This window comes from Mercenaria mercenaria, chromosome 11 (genome assembly GCF_021730395.1).
Source record: "Mercenaria mercenaria strain notata chromosome 11, MADL_Memer_1, whole genome shotgun sequence".
Lineage (NCBI taxonomy): Eukaryota > Metazoa > Mollusca > Bivalvia > Venerida > Veneridae > Mercenaria > Mercenaria mercenaria.
Window position 1 is genome coordinate 15,584,468 of NC_069371.1, and position 18,572 is coordinate 15,603,039.

Here is an 18,572-nt window from a genome sequence, read left to right on the forward strand (position 1 = left end):
ATATCGACAAGTCAAAATAATATAACGATATTCAACTCTCGAGTACAATTATTTGGACTAGTACCGGGAATGATTTCTGTTGTACCCTAGACTGGCTAGAGTATCGAGTTTTGTCAGCAAACACCTGAAGTTTTACTGACAGTGGACTTTGGTCCAGAACTAAATGCATGGCTAAGTTTGGCTTGTGGATTTTTTAAACCTAACAGACTCTCATTACGCCTAAAGCCTCACAAACAAAAAAGAAAGTCCCAATAAACACTGTCCAGCGTTCGACACTAACGGTGTCCCGGGATCCCGAGGACACCAAAAATCCGCAAGGGATCCTAAAGTTCACAATTTCGGTGTTCCGTCGGGACTCTTGATTTTCGGATAAAATATGATTCTAAAAAAATGAAATTCCCCAGTCTTGTTCGCTCAAACATCGGTCTTTTGCTTCAGTTGACCCGAGGTCCCGGATTTTGACCCGCGAAAATCGAGAAAAACTCGTATTTTACCCGCATAAATTACGGCACGCGCGTCGGCTTGACTCGCGGAAATTTACTTAAATGCGTTCCAAGTTCGATAGTTCTGCCCCCTGTCAATCAAAATCCCAGTGAATTTCAATATTGTTCGCCGGCACAAGCGGAAATATGGCAGTAGGCGGAGCGTCGTATGTTAATTATCTACCGACAGATGTCAATCACGCCACGCGCCAAATGACACGTGCTTATCTCGCGGTTTGTATTTAGTACAATATGCCTTGTCATTATCAAAGGTGTTTATTGATCAATGTTTACAAGTTAATTGATAAACAATGTAGCCTTAGATTATCGTGTTTGTACCATTATTTTGTGTGCTCGATACGATTACATGAGCCGGTCGGCCGTTACGGTCTATAACAAATTTATTATCATTGCCGAGGCTTTGTTTGGGCAAAACAAATCAAATAAGCAGAAATTATACGTGGTATGATGAGAAAATAAAGTTAAAACAGTTATCTTTTCAAGAACTTTAACTGTTACTTTTGTTTTTCGTTACTCGTTTTCTAGACCGACATTTTCGAACATTTTTATCATTTCTTACAAGATTTTTCTAGTACAAACTAAAATAAAAAGCCAATAAAACGTCTGCATTTACGAAAAATATGATCACTGTTGCCAAAGCAGCTCTTATTTAGAAGAATTTGCTGATAATAAAAGCATGCAAACACTAAACCCCACCCACTTTTAGGCAATGTGCAAAATAAAACAACTAAAATATGAAATGTTTAAGAAAATCTGTTAGTACTAGTTTTAGATAAAGTCTGTTGAAGGTGCATTAATAAGGCCTAAAAAATCTTTGTATCTGGTAACATGCTCAAAAAATTAGGGTAGGTAGGTCGGAACAGTTTTTTTTTTTTTTGAATTTTTTTTATTTAAGGGAGACTTTTCGGAATTTTTTTTTATGTCAAAAAAAAAATGATTACAAATAAGGGGGTTATAAGGGGGAATGAACTAGGCGGCATACATTTAGACGAACTACAACAAATCGCAGAGGAGTGCGATGGTAGTGAAGATGAGGGGGAAGAGGACTTGGACAGAAATGACATTATTCTTTTACAGCAAAAGTCATACAAGCTATTGTTGTCATTGATGTAAAATGGAAATAAAGTGGAAATAAAATACATGTAGTACTGTAAACAGTTGTGTTTGTTAGATTTTAGTTTTTTCATGTTCTAACCACATTTTGTTATCAGGGACTCCTAATTTTCAGCAGGGATTCCTAAATTTCCCAGCAGGTATTCCTTCGGGATACCTGGCAAAAAAGTTAGTGTCGAACGCTGCTGTCAGTAAACATCACCACAAGTGAGCAGTTAGTCCATAAACACCATGAAATCTATGTTCCAAATTCACATGCATGGATGACAACAGGGCTTTTCATCAGGAAATTGGGAAGAGGCCCTGGCCTTTCAAATTGGGAAATTTATGCGCAATAACTGTCCATTTTCGGAGGGAAAGCTATTCATGGAAAAATGGTGTTAGTGTAATATGAATTAAGGCACTGCCTAGCATGGGGATTTATCTTTTATATATCCACCTACAAGGAAATATTCAAAACTCGAAGTTTACATTTAATGTCATCATACCTCTTACAGCGAATATCATACTTTGCAATATTTACGGGAGCCGTGACGATGACGTCATTCACCGCGTTCTCGTACTGGCTTTAGGATTATTTTTGTTTGTTTGGACTCCACGCAGAAACTTGTCGGCCTTTGCACTTCCTTACTGTTTTAAAAGTTTTTTTTTTCAGTTGCATGTACAGTTTTCTTTACGAAAAAGAAGTAAAAGAATAATGTTGGTGCGGTTTACGAATTTCTGTGACTGATTTGGGGTGCTCGGATGTTCATGCAGACAACCAGTCTGCGACGTGTACATAAACCGGAACCGGAAAACATTGAAAAAATTGCCTCAGTATATGCAAACAACAAAGACAATCACTATATACGGACGTTACCGTCTCGGGGATTTTTATCCCCTATAAATCCCCAATAAATTTGAACTGTTATAAATATATTCAACTCAAATTTAATTTTTACTGTAATAGACTAGACTACAGCACTTTATTTTTCAGACTTCAGGTTTCACAAATCTAATCACAGGCCGTTTCTTCGGTGGTAATATTTAGGTACGTACTCTCGAATTTACGCTGTTTTACCCCACAGTCAAACAATGACCTTTCTTTTGATACTGCCACACGTTTGATAGATTTGATGTAATATTTCCCGTTATGTGACATTTTGTCGGGAAAATAATCCACCGGAAGTAAACACCGAAAGACGAATTAAATTTTTCTCCCCTGAAGCACGGACTAAAATCTAAAATAGGGTACATGGAACATAATGGATTAGACTGGTAATGCGTAACACGCAGTTCTGTTCGCTATAGTAAGGTAAAAAATCAATACCCGACAAATGCTTCCTCCGGTAATACTAAAATGTAAACAAGATCAAACCATTTGTTGGTGTGATTTTGGGAAATGTTACCTCACATTTTGGGAAGTTTCTCTGCCACAGTTGGGAAAAAATACAATATTTTTGGATTGGGAAGTGACCGAATATCGGCCTCTGTTATATAAGGATGAAAAGCCCTGGACAACAAGTTAATGGAGCACATATAACAGATCACTGAATGGAACACATAATGGATCGCATAATTAATAGATCACTTAATGGAATGCAAAATAGATTGCTCAATGGAATGCATTTCTTCAAACAGATACATTCCTAACAACAGGCTGTATTCAATTGAAACCATTCATCTGTGCAGTTTTGGTAAATTGTTTATCCAGGGGACCCATACCCTCAGGAAGGGGAATTTTTCGTTGTTTTAAGACAAAAAGTGGAAGTTTTTAGCTATATATATATGTTACTATATACTTTTCCCACTTATTAATATTGTTTTCAATCATTTCTAACTAATGTAACTATATTGCAGCAGTAACCTTCATTACATGTTTGAAACTAACAAGATATATAAAAATACACATGCAAGCTTGCAGCTCCTTATTGAAATATCTAAGCCACATGTTGTGTAAACAAAATCCTCAGAATAACAGATTTCCTTTTTGCTAAATATGAAAATAGATTTCATCTGAAGTTTGAGAATTGGATTACATTTGCAGGAAGACAAAATGCCAGGTGTTCCACAGACTAGAGGGGATGAACCCTCCATGTATCTACAGAGGCCTTCTACTGGCAAGTCGCAAGATGTTCGCCATATTCTCGTAAGAACGTTCAGAGAGTTGTTCACGAGAGACGCTATCGGTCCCGACACGGTGAAGAACCTGTCTGTATCTAAAGGTGGTGCTGATCCTTACCATGAGAGATATGTTGAGGCATTACAGAAGGTTTGCTTTCATAGTTATTAATAATAATTACATTGAAAATTGGTTAACATGTCATTTCAAAAATGTTTTCATTTCTTTGTTGTCCTGTACAAATTCCCTGAGCATTCTCATTTATTCAAGATTTGTCTGGATTCTAAGACAAATTAGGAACCATGGTAAACCTCTGGTATGCAAGTTCATAAGACTGAAAATGGTTTGTAGTTTAGGTATTAGAGAACTTATACTAAAATAAGCTGGCCTCAAGGAGAAAAATTGGAGGTCTTTGCTGGCCTAAGGTGTTGTTAATATTAAAGTTAAAACAGTTACTGTACTATGTATAATATTGTAACAGTTTAGTTATATTTTGCAAATAGACTACATTAAGCTGTGAGGTAAAGTTTTGTAATAATGGTACCAGTATATATGTTAATTTGTGACAGAAACTTGTGTTGTGACAGAAACTTAAGATGACAGAAACTTATGTTACGGCAGAAACTAAAATATATGTTTTGACAAAAACTTATATATTGTTACATAAAATTATGTTATGTCAGACACTGTGAATTTTAAACTTGGAAATTAAAATGTTAAGTTAAAGATTACAAAACGGTAAATCTCTAATAAAAGTAATTTATTTTAAGCCTGTTCACACTGATAAAAAAAAATGTATGTTTTATAACCATCATTGATGTGATGAATAGTGAATTGTGTGTGTCTTAACATGATAGGTGTTTGATGAGAGACAGCGACGGATGGAGGAAGCTGCCATGTTAGAGCGACACATCATGCAGGCCCAGGCTCGTGCCATGTCAGCTGATGAGCGTGCACTGAATAGGGTGGCACAGAGCTGTGATAATTATCAGGTCCTTGGTCTTCCACCAGGTAAGTTCAGTGATTGCAAGAAAATAATTTCTTAAAAAAAAACAACTACTCATTCATTTTTTGAGGACTGTATTGGTTTTTGGCAATGACAAAAACAACTTCTGAAGAAAATATCTTAAGTTGTATAAATTGATTATTTACATTCTATTACACAATTATTAGTTTATTTGATCTTATCTAACATTTATTATATTATACAAGAACAGCGGAGAAAGTTCTTACAACTTTTATTTACTATTCACAGAAACCTCTGCTTCCTCACTTTTACATAAAGTTAGGAATAAAACAAATGGAGACAGTCTTAATTATTTTCTTTCTCAAAGACACATATGAACCAGACAGATCCAGGTTCAGGGCTGACCATCTACCCACAAAGTACAGTGCCTCATTCTTCTGTATTACTTCTTTATTGACGGCATTGCAACATTCGGAAGTGCATTATTATTTATTTTGATCATATTTTAGGTCCCATACGTGAAGGTAACTACCATTAGCACATACACATTCACTTCTTTTCCGCTTTGTTGAAGCATTTAGCAAGTTGATGTTTTATACCTTTAAAGGGTGTTGCACGGTGACTGGAAAAACAATAAATTGATTTATTGTTAAATTTACTAAAGTTATAGCAAATTAATTAACTTTGTCTATAAATACAATACTAGTACAAGTTTGATTGCTGTTTCTTTTTTTCCGCAGGTTTGACAGCACAAGTGAATTGTTTACACTGGTTATTGGGCAATATTGTTTATAAGTTTATGTATATTCTGTCAACCAGCCCACTTAGCTCAGTAGGGAGAGCACAGATCTACAAATCTCAGGGTCATGAGTTCGGTCCCCAGGCGGGGCATATGTTCTCCATGAAGATTTGATAAAAGACATTGTGTCTGATATCATTCATCCACCTCTGATTAAAGTAGGCATGAGGAGAACAGGTTTGTACTGGTACAGAACACAGAAACACTGAATAGGTTGACTGCTCACCATCACATTATCAGACATGTCCTAAATCCATTAATAATATGAAATATCAAGAAAATCCCTGTCATCTCGTGCATGTATAGAGTAAGGTCATTAATGCTTAATTGTACTCATTTTTAAAGGATTTTCAAGTTTCAGTACTCAGCATTTTTATCAGTTTGTCTGTGAGGAAATTCATGATTTTTCACTGACAAAATGGTCACCAAAATTGCTAACTGACTCTTTAATGATGTTCTTACATAATTCCTGTACAATATTTTGTAAATATTGTTGTTTCAGTTCAGTCTCATTTCCGTACCTGCCTGGATACACAGCTGTTACAGAAGCACCAGCTACTAACACCTTCTGATTACGCTACGGAGGAACCTGCACCTGTACCACCACCAGCAGGTATATAGAATGTTCAAGATTAGTTAAGCTTGATCAATGAAATTGTCGTCGTTCCATAACAAGAAAATGATCTGGCAGGGATATTTCCTCTCAGATTCTTGTCTCACAATGAGATATTTTCTGCTAATATAACTTGTAATCCCGTAATTATGAGATAATGTTTTTGAGATTTAATAAAATTTGTTAACATATCTGCTGTTTTACTTTTAGCTGAGAAAGTACCAAGTTATGCACGAGATACTCTGGCATCTAGACAGCATACAAGAGATGATTTGTTTCTGCCCCCAGTGTCACCTCCCCTGTCTACACAGAGGAGTAAATCTGATATTGGCAGTTTGGTATCTGAAGAGCCATTAGACACTGAAAGAAAAGACCAAGCTTATCTGGTAGGTTATAGTAGTAATGTTATGTACCCTGTCGAAATCTGCTTATTTTATTGTTTGAGAACATTGCACTGACAGATCTTCAAAAGTATTGAAGCAACTACTCAGACACAGTTCTGGTCTGAAAGATATTTCTAATTTTTTCACTTTCTTTAAAGTGTTGGTATACAATATAACAGTTATAGGCTTGTGTTTCTGGCAGCTTGTAGTTTCCAAAGAGGATAACTGTATTTTCTAAGTGGAATCCATTGCTGCCATACTGTTTCATTGACAGTTTTTATGGGAAGAGCATTACCAAATTCATTAAAAGGGGAAATGTTCTAATTTTGATATCCAATCATTTTTATGAGATAAACACTCAAAAAAGTGTTTTCAATAACAAGCTGCTGTCTTTTGATATTACCACCCCTCCCACCCATGTTGACCATGCATCATAAATTTCAAAAGACAGTCACATATTATTCTCATATTTAATTTGTAAAGAGTTGTAACTTGTTGTATTTATTGTATTACCTGCCCAGTGCTCAATTAAGTAATTTATATGGTACCTGTAATGAAAATTACCAAATATTTGTACTTCCAATGTTATGTACAACTACCAGTCCCAGTTCCCTCGTAATGATGCCTGGAAACAACAAATGAGTGAGGAACAACGAGAGCAGGAAAGGATCAGTCTTCAGAATCTGAACGCAACAACAAACTATCCCAGAAATCCTAGATTTATCCCACCTTCAGCGCCACCTGGTGGCAGATCCTTGATCAAGAATAAAAAGGTCAAGGCTAAAGAGATAGGAATTCAGCCAAAGAAAGACCAGACTAAAGAGTAAGGATGAATGTTTCTCATCTAATGTTTTGATCTTACAGTTTTGTCCAAAAGATTTCTGCTTGCTTTGGATGTTTCAAAACAAGTTTATTACAAGGCAGTTCTTTTAGACTTTTGATTGTAAAATGTAAATGTAACTGTATTTATTTTTTATAGCAGACACTATTCCTTTTGTTGTCATAATGTTTTCTTGTTTGTGTTTTTGGGAGGAGGTGGGTGGATGATGGAATCATAAGAATCAATGTATCTTCAACTGGTCTGCATGTCATTCCCTTTGCTTTATTTGGGAGTGATTAAAAATTCAAATGAGCTAAAAATCATAGTTGAACTTGATTTGAAATTAATTCATGCAATATACCAATAGCAATTATTTACTTATGTGTGGGTATAGATTTGTACCTGAAATGTAAATATAAGATTTTTCTGTTAATTCAGACTAAAGGAACCATCAGAAGTGTTTCTGGTGTCTCCACCAGCTGTGGTGTTTACGGACTACAAGATAGGACAGGTCTATGAGGTAAACTTACTTACCAAAATTTTTGCATTTTTGTATTTTAGCAGATAGGACAGGTGTATGAGGTAAACTTACCAAAATGTTTGCATTTTTGTATTTTGGCAGTTTTATCCAAAAGAATTTCTACATTCTATAAATAGACTGCATTTTACTATTATACATAGTCCTGTAAACAAATTATTTTTGTTATCTTATAGCTTACTGTGAAATCAGTAATTTTTGTGGAAACTAATTTTCATGGATTTCGTGGTTTCCTCAGTCCATGAAATTAAATCCCAACAAACAAGTAAATGTATCCCACTCATTTTATGTTCATAATTGTAAATCGATAAATTCAGGACTCCACAAATTACCCTATTTGGTAAAGAATACTATGTTGAAAAGCACTAGTCGAAATGTCGTGCCACAAAGTTAAACGATTTTACAGTGTGTCTTTTTACACAACTGCATTTTGTGTTTAACAATGGCTTATTCCATCCAACTGCATTGGCTAGATGCAGTGATGTGAGCATTATAAATAGTATGTTCACATACACAAGATTGAATCATAATTAAGGTATGATAGAAAAGTTCCTTGCCACTGTGTTAAATGTTTTTTTATTTAAATATAATTAATGCTTAAGCATATATCCGCATATGCAACCCACAGAATTATTTAAAATAAATGTGCACAAAAGAGAATGATTCCTGTTTCAGTTAACATTGACTTTGAAGAATGTATCAGCATGTATCAGGCAATGCAGAGCTCTCCCTGCCACAACTTCATTCTTTTCAGTTGGACTGGGTAAGGTTAAATGTTATATAAGTTTTTGTGATGGACATATTTTCGTAAGGATTTATTTTTGCTTCATTTACTAACTAACTGTTTTCATGAAAATAATACTTAATATGTGAAAATACTGTATTAAAAAGTTCTTTATATTTATATGGTTTGTCAGTCATGATAAATATTGTACCTCACAGAGTAATTCTAATATAAAAACAGAAAATTTTTTACTTAAAGAAAATAAGTGATTTTACAGTAGTCTGGAATTTTTTGTTCTATAATAGCCAAGGAACAAATATATTTGTGTAATTTTTAATTTCCAACTACTTACATCAATATTCATGTTGGAAAATTAGACTTAGTGTTAATAATGTAAAATTTTGAATTTGTGTTAATAATGTAAAATTGCTATTAATTTAAAAATAGATTTTGCTGAAGAATGCCCAACCAGCTTATAAGTGTTTAGTAAATTAATGTCTGTACCATATCTAATGCAATACTGAGATTTCTAGTAAGTGAAGAAATATTAAGATATTCAGTAGCTTTTAAAAATATGTACATGTTTTGATACAGGTCAGTTCCCAGGAGAGCATGGTCTAGTTGCCCCCGGGATGAGTTGCCACTATAATGTAAGATTCAACCCCGACTCTCTGAGAGATTATGATGATGAAATAAAGATTCAAACACAGTCTAGAGAACCTATTATTGTACCCATACTCGGCCGGCGACCTCCTCCAAAAATAACTTGTAAGTTATGCTTTCTTATAATAAAAAATGTCTGAGAAGTTTTACTTTAAAATAACAAAAATGTATGAAATTATACAAAATGACATAATTTCGTATCTGTAAAAATGATCTTTTGCTTATATTTGTTTAACAATGGAAAGAACTTAGTATCACACAAAGTCAGTTTCCTCTTAAGACTTTCCGGAATGTAGTAATTAAAAAAAATGCAATTCTCATAATATTATCTACTACTTTCTAGTTGAAATATGATATGTAGAAAAAATGTCTTAGTAACCTTATCAAGGTATCTACATAATTAATCAATGCACATGCATGATTACAATAAAACTGATAAAACGTACAGAGAAAGACATACACATATTGTATAGTATAATATTATTTCCCATTTTTCAAGACCATAAGACTAGAGTAAATTCTGTAATGGATGACATTATGTTATTTTCCATTTTTGAGTACAATAAGATGTGTTATCATGTCTTATTGCATATGTTACTAAATATAGTAACAAAATTGCATTGAATTTAAACGTATATAAGCAGCATGAGGCCGATATTAGTTTTCGTGTGAGCTGGTGTGCCTGATATCGATATCAGGACCACTTCCGGGTGTGCCAAAAATCCATATCAGGCACACTTCCGGCTGTTCAAAACATCAAGATTTTATACTTCCACTGGCAGAATGTTAAGTACATGTATATACAAACTAACATTTATTTTACAAAAGAAAACATGGTTTGAATACATAATTTCGCTAGCTTCTTCTTCTATCGTAGTTGAATAAGGCTGACACAAGAAACTACAGCACTAAAATGCACGAATTTAAAACAAATGTTTGAAAGGAAATGACGTCAGCGTCATCAGAAAACGTTGACTTTCCCGCGCATTCAAAGACGCTGTGCAACATGAAATAATTTAATGTTGTTTTCACTTTAACAGTATAGTGGAACTTATGCAATAAAAAGGTTATAAAACATGACTAGTGTGCCTTAAGGCAATATTGGCATACTAGACTGGTATTTGCCCTCGGGCCAGTACCTCACCTAGTACACCAATATCGCCTTAAGGCACACCAGCCCGGTATAATAACCTCTAAATATTTGACATTATGTTATTTCCCATTTTTTTCCCACCTTCATGATATACAAATGTAATACAGAGTAATTATGTCCAGCTTAACATGTTATTTCCAATATTTCAGTACCACCAGTGATAGATGTCGGACATTGTTTGGTTGGTGGCTGCCATGTTGTTCAGTATGTGATCAGGAATGAAGGTGGATATGGTAGATTCTGTATCATGCCTAGTACTTCCTGGCCTACTACAAACTTTAAGGTAAAACTTGCACACACAAGTGTTTGACGGCATGTGCTGCTTTAGGTTATAGTGTGTTATAGAGAATATGTGTCTCTTTCAATGCTTAGTCAAAGTGCCTTTTATCCAGTTAACACCATAATCAAATATTTTTATGAATGGCATAGCCACAAGTGAAAGTGTACAATCTGGTACCGTATTCAACAAGGTTTAGACTTTAAAATGTAAATCTTTTTGCCCTGTCATTGTAAAATTAAAACAGAAAGTAATAAAACTTTGCACAAATATTTCATTCTGCAGTTACAGAGAGCTCTGCCAAATTCAATTGGTATAATAGATGTTGTAAACAAAATTGTGATAACTTGAATATTTATCATTCTTACGTCTTAGTCAAAGTTTAACACTTAAACATTGATTAATATGGAACCCGATATTCATACAAATTGAAAGATGATTTGATATTTCATGTACTAAAATACATCTCCATCTTTCAGTAGTTGTATCGAAAAATTGTCTATTTACTTGCAATGTTCAGTATCATGAATGCGAAGGTTATAAAGGAAGTTTCCCACGTGATAGACTACTACTTCTGTTGGATGGATGAGAAGGAGTATGCATAATGCTGTATTAATGAAATTAATTTCAAATCATCAGAGTTAAAACAGGACTTCAAGAAGTAAAAAGATTAATTATATTTCTATAAATTTTATTTTAGTCTGTTATACGTAATGGCAGCGTCTCCATCCCACCATTTGATGTGCGTCCATCTGTACTTGACATTGGACCTGATCAGACTGGATTGATGGAGGTAGTTTTCCAGCCTCCTTCAGTGAAGAGCTACTCACTAGACATGTGCATGGTGTGTGATAACTGTACTGTGAGACATTTTGTCCTCAAAGGTAGGTATTTTGGTCCAGTAGCTGTTGATAAGTTGATATATTCAATTTCCTATAGATATTTTTTACCTTTTTTACCTTTACCCTGCTAAATTTCTAAAATGGAACTGGTCTCTCATACCATTTATTATTTGAGGGGGTATTCACTGAAATTTACTGACTGAATAGGGACCAGTGCAGACCAAGATCAGCAGGCTGATCTTGGTCTGCATTGGTCTCAAAGGCAAAATCACTTGCCACCAGCAGGCTCTAGATTATTCGATTTCTTATATTTCTAAGGAATTCTGTTCTGACTGTATACATGTACATGTAATTCCTGTATCTATAATTTGAATGAAAAATCTTGTATAATTGTTGATAGGTAAGAAATAACAGTCAGAGAAATTGGTTACTTCTTATTGTTATCCTTGTATGTTGTTTCTGTTTGGTAAGAAAAATGCCAATTCCTAGCTGACACAGTCTAACAGACAATGAGAAAGATATAATTATAGTGTATCATTCCATTTCCTTCAGTAAAGAATTATCTGTTGGAGGATCAGGTTCTATTTATAAACTCTGAAGTATGAAAAAATATATTAAAATACATCTGGAAAAAAAAGATTGGTAGTTTGGCAGTTTATATTCTTTAAACAACACCTCTAAAGACTTATTACAGGCCTTACCTTTGTAAAGTTAAATTACTCTTGGTAGAAACATATTTTTTTATAACAAACACAAAGTGCCAAATTCTTTTTTAAAAGGTCCAGTTCTTTTTACGTAAAATGTTTTATTATCACTGTAAACATTTTTACCCACATATTTAAAATGATATTTCAGGTGAAGCTCAGAGAGCAGGTGTTGAGCTGGTGTCTGTTGAACGTGGATTGTCAGAGGCTGTACCAGGTGAACTGGTAGATGCCACAGCACAGCACCTCATCAAGTTTGATCAGCTAAATCCATTCACCTACACTGATAGAACTGCTGTGGTGAAAAATACAACGTAAGTAGGATGCATAGTGATTCTGTAATATTATTTGATTATTAAACATTGTTCTGTACAATATTGTGATGTAATGGACAAGTACCTATTCAAAAAGCATATTGGACAAGTTGCTAGCTAGGTGAGCCCAATGTTAAAGTCAAAAGTTTTACAAGTTTTAATAGTCCATTTTGTCATTCATGTGATTCAAATGACTTTGTTGCTGATGCAGATGACTAAATTTCCCTATGTGTATATTCATTGTCTTTATCTATGCATGTATATGTTACGGCCCATAGAGTTTGACTTTATATATGTGACTTGCTTTATATATGCCATTCACAATGCATTGAAGTATTTTCATATTCTTTTCATAAAATTTCTTTGTCATCTTCCAGCAATGTGAGCCTGCCATTCCAGTGGATGATATACAAGCCTCAGTTTGACAGTCCCGGTTCTGACACTGTCAGTAAGAAGTATGACCGGGTACCAGATGTCGACTCTGTTTTTAGTGTACATCCGCCAACAGGAGTCCTGCCCCCAGCAGAGAGCATGGAGTTTAAGATTACTTACGCACCTCCAGTGGTGAGAAACAATTGAAATATGACATACAATGAAACTGTTGCGGTAACATTATTTTCTAGAGAGATTTTAATTTACAAAAGTGGGTCTGCCTCTGCCAGTACTGAAACTACTTCTGTCTTTTAAGGTTAATTTCAGCAGTGCAGTTTGTGTTTTCTTTAGCAACACAGCCATACAAAACTAAAGGCTGAAAACGTCATAGACCACCAGTTTTTATGATAATATTTTCAATAAAATAGCACACAAGTGACACATGATTTTGCATAAAAAGAAACGGTATGCATTTAATAGAAGTTGTCAGGGGTGGTTAGACGGTTGGAACACAGTAATAGTGATTTGAGATTAATACCCTTTTGTCACTGATATCCCAACTAGTGTTCCATTCTTTGTGATTACTTAACATTAGTACTGTTTTCACTGGTGCCGAGACAGGATGCTAGGGAGGTAAATATAAGACCTGTATATGCTCGATTGGAAACAGTAAATCCTTTATTTTTAGCTGGGTACTTTTGTTGAACATCTTTATCAAATAAGAAATCTTTACCTTTAATAATCTGTCTAATAGTTGTAAGGTGAAATGAATAATTCCAGAGCCATTATGTTACTGATTTCAGGTTGACAAGTTCCACAGTGTGCTACATTTACTACTAAACATGGTACCGTCCTCACTGGAGATGAGTAGTAAAGGGAGTTCGGCCACTGATAAAGAGAAAAAAGATGATGGTGAGCTTAATGAAGAAGATGCCTCTGAGATTATACTTCCCCATAATGACAGTAAGTAGTCTGTAATAAACTTTTCTTGTTTAGTTCAATGCTGTGTAGACTTTAAAGTTCTCCACGATATTACGTCAGTACATACTAGTTCTCGGGAATTAACTGACAGCCTCCCCAGTAATAATTTTGAGGTGAAGATGATTGGTTTTAAATGTTATATCTTCTCTCCATTCAGTTGAGTGTATTTCAAGGGTTCAACGCAATAAGGGCGTATCTTATATAGTTATTATATGTAGATACGCCCTTATTGCGTTGAACCCTTAATTTGCTTCTCTATGGGATTGAACTCTCAATATAAAATTATTTATATTGGTAAAGATTCACTGTTGAGCTTATAGTGGTGGGTTAGTAATGGTTACAGTTGATAGTCTGATTTGTTGCCTAATTGACTGTAGGTTGTTTTTCATTGGCTGTAGTTCAGCTTCCTTATATGTTACTGTCATTACATTGTATGTCTAACAGAATCAATTTGGAAACTGGTAATGGGGAAAGTTTTCGCTGAAAGTTGTGCTACAGTCTTTTACCTTCAACAGTAAACAGTTAATAATCATATTAGTTTTTACAGTGCTACCAGATGTAATAAATTTCATGTAGATCTGAGAAGAAAAAAGTGTTGCATATTTGCTCTGTTTTTTTTTCTCACAGCAAGTTTTAAATAAATATATATTATATTTTATTTTACAGTGCCACCATTTGCTGATGTAACAGCTTTGGAGATAGAGGTTAAAGGAGAGAGTGTCCCGCTGAGTGTAGTTTTACACCCCTATTCAATGCACGTTCCAGGCAAAAACTTGGTGGGAACCACACTCAAGAAAATGGTCACTGTAAGAGCATTACATGTTTCTATATTTATAAAACGGAAAATATTAATGTGATGTTGAGACCCCAAAAAGTTCCTCAATTCGTGTTTTACTTGTTTTGCCATTTATTTGAAATCTTATGTCTGTTTTCACCTTTTTAGTATCATGATTATATATATATCAGTTTCAATATATCAGTGGAACCAGAAAAGTCCCAAGGTTTAAAGTTCTGTCTTTCAAATTATCAAAGACATACCTTTCATTTTAATTTGACTGTAATAGTTATTGTTTTGTTTTCAGATGGCGAATCATAGTCATTCAACCATAACATTCCAATGGGAACCTTACACTGAGAAATATATACTTGAAGTGGAGCCACCTTTTGGAGAACTTGGTATGTTTTATAATAGTTCTTTAAGGATAATCATTGCTCTTTTCTTCTAAGTATCTCTTTGCTTTTTGTTTTCTTTGGGAAAAAAAAATTCTCCACAGAAAGAAAAGGGATTAAGATTAAAATAAATTTGAAATATGTACAGACAGCTAGCACTTAGAAGAATTGTCATATTACAAAGACTGTGATTCTACTGTTGATATAAATCTGATAAGAGTTAAGCAACTTTGCTGCTTTGTTTTTAGCTCATCTGTCATGTAGTAAAGTTTGAAAAAGGAGCATAAATACTGGTCAATACATATAACATTATACAGAGAATGTGTTTCTATGGAAGGAAGACCATGATAGTATTCATATAAGTTAGGGAAAAATTCCATTAGAGAAATAACCATGGAAATTATTTGGAAAAAATTCTAAGTGATTTGTTTGTGATATGTAGATCATGTTGTTGATTATGAAAAAATACACAAATGAATTTTGATTGCTTTGAATAGAAAAGGTTATTAAATCCCATTCTAAAGCAGAAAGAAGAAGTAACACCATTGATTATGTAAAAATAGGCCATAGCAGTTTGTTTTAAATGCATTTTTGAAATTTAGACCATGGAATGGCAATGGATATGGAGCTGTCCATTACTGGACCAGAGCCGGGGAAAATTGACCACACCTTGTACTGTCATGTGATGAATCTAGAAGAACCACTGCATATGCAAGTACAGGCAGAATTCAAGGTAGGTTAGAGGGGTCAGGAGATTAGGAGGCAGGGCATATATGGTAGCTTTTAACATGTTTTCTTGGACAAATGGTATGCAGATGTGACAGGATGAAAAATAGTGCAACAGTTTAGTATTCTAGTGGACTGAAGTAAATACATGTCATTGATCTGTTGTAAACTTGGTTTTGATAAATCTTAATGTAAAAAAAAGGTAGATATTTTTTAGACTAGATTTGTTTAGACATTTGGTATGTCAGATCACAAATATGATGGTGCTTTTTTTTTAAGTTTGAGTTTATATGGTTTAAAGATATGTTTTTTTTTACTCTTGTATGTAGATTAGTTCTTACATTGATTGTTTGAAGTCACAAGGCGATGAGCACAATGCTACTTTTATCCAGAGTTTGGAGTGATCAAAACATAAAATATGTAAGGAATGTAACTGGGGGCCACCTTGTGCCGTCAGTGCTCAGCCATTTGGAGGTTTCACTTTAGTGTTATTTTTAAGTAATAATGATTTTATAATTTAAAGCAAACAAACAGAACATTCTTCTTGTAGGGACCTGAAGTGTCTATTGATGAACCAGACTTGAACTTTGGTCTGGTACGACTTGGACAAACAGTTCAGAAGCAGATCACAATAAATAACAAGGCCTCAATTATTACACCTTGGTATATCCGTGACAGTCCTGCTTTCCCTAGTGAAGATGGTGAAGATGATGAGGATGATGGCATGGTAAGGTTTTAAGGCAGTTTTGATTGATTTGATGGACATGGAATTTTATGGTTTGGGCTAAAAAAGGTTATTTTGTGGAGATACAATCTTTAAATGAACAATGGATGGAAGTCTTATTTATTCAATGAGACTTAATTACGGGTTTCATGCAACCACAAAATTCACTAGAATTAGACCCACATCAAAATATTTTAAAACTCATATGATAGATAAACTTTAATATCCTTATATTACTTACAGTTTAACATGACTCGTGTATTTTGGAAATTTACATTTTCAATACTGATGTATTGCTTTTTCAGATTTTCAATGAATTTACGTTTGAGCCAAGTGAGGGTGAGTTGAAGCCACTAGAAAGTAGACAGATCACTGTTACATTTCATCCTCTATCAGCCAAATCTTTTAGACGAGTTGTTGAAGTTATGGTAGAAGATGGACAAGACTGGTGAGTATTTAATACATAATTATGTAGGACAAAATCAGTTTAAACCTACACAATGCCCATCTTTTTGTAACCTTTCATGATTTATGAAAATATCCCGCATCGGATTAACGGAAAATTGGCTTGTGTTAAGGCTTTTTTCCTACGTGCTGTAGTTCAAGAAATGAGAAAAAAATAAGTCATAATAAAATTTTATGTCCAGATGCTATGTATCATTTATGACAAGTAGGCACATGTTGTTGCAGTACATTAACTGATGTTTTGTTTGTCTGTCATTTGCATTAATTCTTTTTAACCCTTCCTGCTGCATGCTTTACTGTTAGATTCTTACATTGCATTTTTTGCATCATGTTTACAGTAATATAGCCTGCTTTGCCGAGGTACAGACAGTGCAGGCGTGCCTGTTACAGTGTGAGGTTACCATGCCGAAAGTATATATTGGTGTCCCTGTTATAGCTACTGCCAAGCTGCTCAACCAAACACTGCTGCCTGCAGTGTTTGAGTGGGGAGAGGTGAGACTTTGGTTTGATATTTCAGATATTATTTAGATCATTATCTCCTTTTAAATGTTTTATTCCGTGGGCATGTAATGTTGTGGTTTGTGCCAGAATGGTGAAAAAAATGACCATATAATTACGATTCTAGTTTTGTTGGCTTGGCATAAAATCCATTCAATATAAACTATAGTGTACAATGCGTACTAAAGGTGAAATGTTTTTATTATATACCTTTCAGTGAATTATTGAAATATAAGAGTGAAATATATATTCTTAGCTTGACTTTTTAAAGACAAAGTCGAGCCATTGCACTTGCCCCAGCATCTGTGTAGCCATCGGCATCACTGTTGGTTCAAGTTTTTGATAAAGTCAAATATCTGTTATTATCAAAGCTATTGACCTGAAACTTAAAATGTTATTTACTATCAAAGTCCAGACCAGGAGAAACAATTCCAATAACTCTGATTTGAATTCGATAGAGTTATGCCCATTTTTAACTTAGATTTTTAGTTTTTGATAAGGTCAAATATCTCTGTTACTATCAAAGCTTTTGACTTTAAATTTAAGATAGTTATACCCCTTTTTAACTTCGATTTTTTTGGTTAAAGTTTAATAAAGTTTTTACTGGAAAAGCTTTAATTTAGAGTCAATCACTGAGAAAAGTCAAGCGTGTTGTCTTTCGGACAGCTCATGTTTATTCAGTGAAAATTGCCAAATATATTTTTCACTGGTAAGAAAGTAAAAAATCAGTACATGAAATAAAAAGAATATTTGTTTGTTTTACATGTAAGATGAACATATATTTCAATTATGAACACCATAATCTACATTTTCACTTGTGGCTGCATCACTCATGAAAATATTGCATATGGTGTTCACTCAGTGAAATATATTTTGATCTTACACGGAAACAAACAAATATTAAGAATGAAAATATACAGAAAGTGTAGTACAAATACAGCATACATTCTCTTCCATTTCAGCCATCTGGAGAGGATAGTAAAGACTGCCAGATAGAAATAGACCCAAAGATTGGAGAATTAGGAGGAAGAGAAGAAAAAAGAATTGTTGTTAATTTCCTTGCGTACAGAGAGGTAAACTATTTGGCCTACTACAAGCAGTTATAAGTACATTGGCTTTGAC

General features: G+C 34.2%; 1 protein-coding gene across 5 annotated transcripts in view; it reads left to right on the forward strand.

The window, feature by feature from the left end:
• LOC123530765 (deleted in lung and esophageal cancer protein 1-like) overlaps positions 1-18,572 on the forward strand; it is a 35,190-nt gene that overhangs the window by 812 nt on the left and 15,806 nt on the right. For 2 of the 5 annotated variants that reach the window (XM_053518616.1, XM_053518620.1), the window contains exons 1-22: positions 2,593-2,646; positions 3,643-3,867; positions 4,575-4,728; positions 5,194-5,208; positions 5,986-6,096; positions 6,307-6,482; positions 7,082-7,302; positions 7,738-7,819; positions 8,513-8,600; positions 9,156-9,329; positions 10,527-10,660; positions 11,355-11,538; positions 12,352-12,514; positions 12,892-13,078; positions 13,690-13,849; positions 14,534-14,673; positions 14,950-15,043; positions 15,640-15,770; positions 16,314-16,490; positions 16,793-16,935; positions 17,291-17,444; positions 18,413-18,523. In XM_053518616.1, the coding sequence (XP_053374591.1) occupies positions 3,652-3,867; positions 4,575-4,728; positions 5,194-5,208; positions 5,986-6,096; positions 6,307-6,482; positions 7,082-7,302; positions 7,738-7,819; positions 8,513-8,600; positions 9,156-9,329; positions 10,527-10,660; positions 11,355-11,538; positions 12,352-12,514; positions 12,892-13,078; positions 13,690-13,849; positions 14,534-14,673; positions 14,950-15,043; positions 15,640-15,770; positions 16,314-16,490; positions 16,793-16,935; positions 17,291-17,444; positions 18,413-18,523 (3,015 nt within the window). In that variant the 5' untranslated portion in view covers positions 2,593-2,646; positions 3,643-3,651. Of the gene's footprint in view, positions 1-2,592; positions 2,647-3,642; positions 3,868-4,574; positions 4,729-5,193; positions 5,209-5,985; positions 6,097-6,306; positions 6,483-7,081; positions 7,303-7,737; positions 7,820-8,512; positions 8,601-9,155; positions 9,330-10,526; positions 10,661-11,354; positions 11,539-12,351; positions 12,515-12,891; positions 13,079-13,689; positions 13,850-14,533; positions 14,674-14,949; positions 15,044-15,639; positions 15,771-16,313; positions 16,491-16,792; positions 16,936-17,290; positions 17,445-18,412; positions 18,524-18,572 lie in introns of those variants that run through there. The other 3 variants (XM_053518617.1, XM_053518618.1, XM_053518619.1) reach the window with 2 other exon arrangements.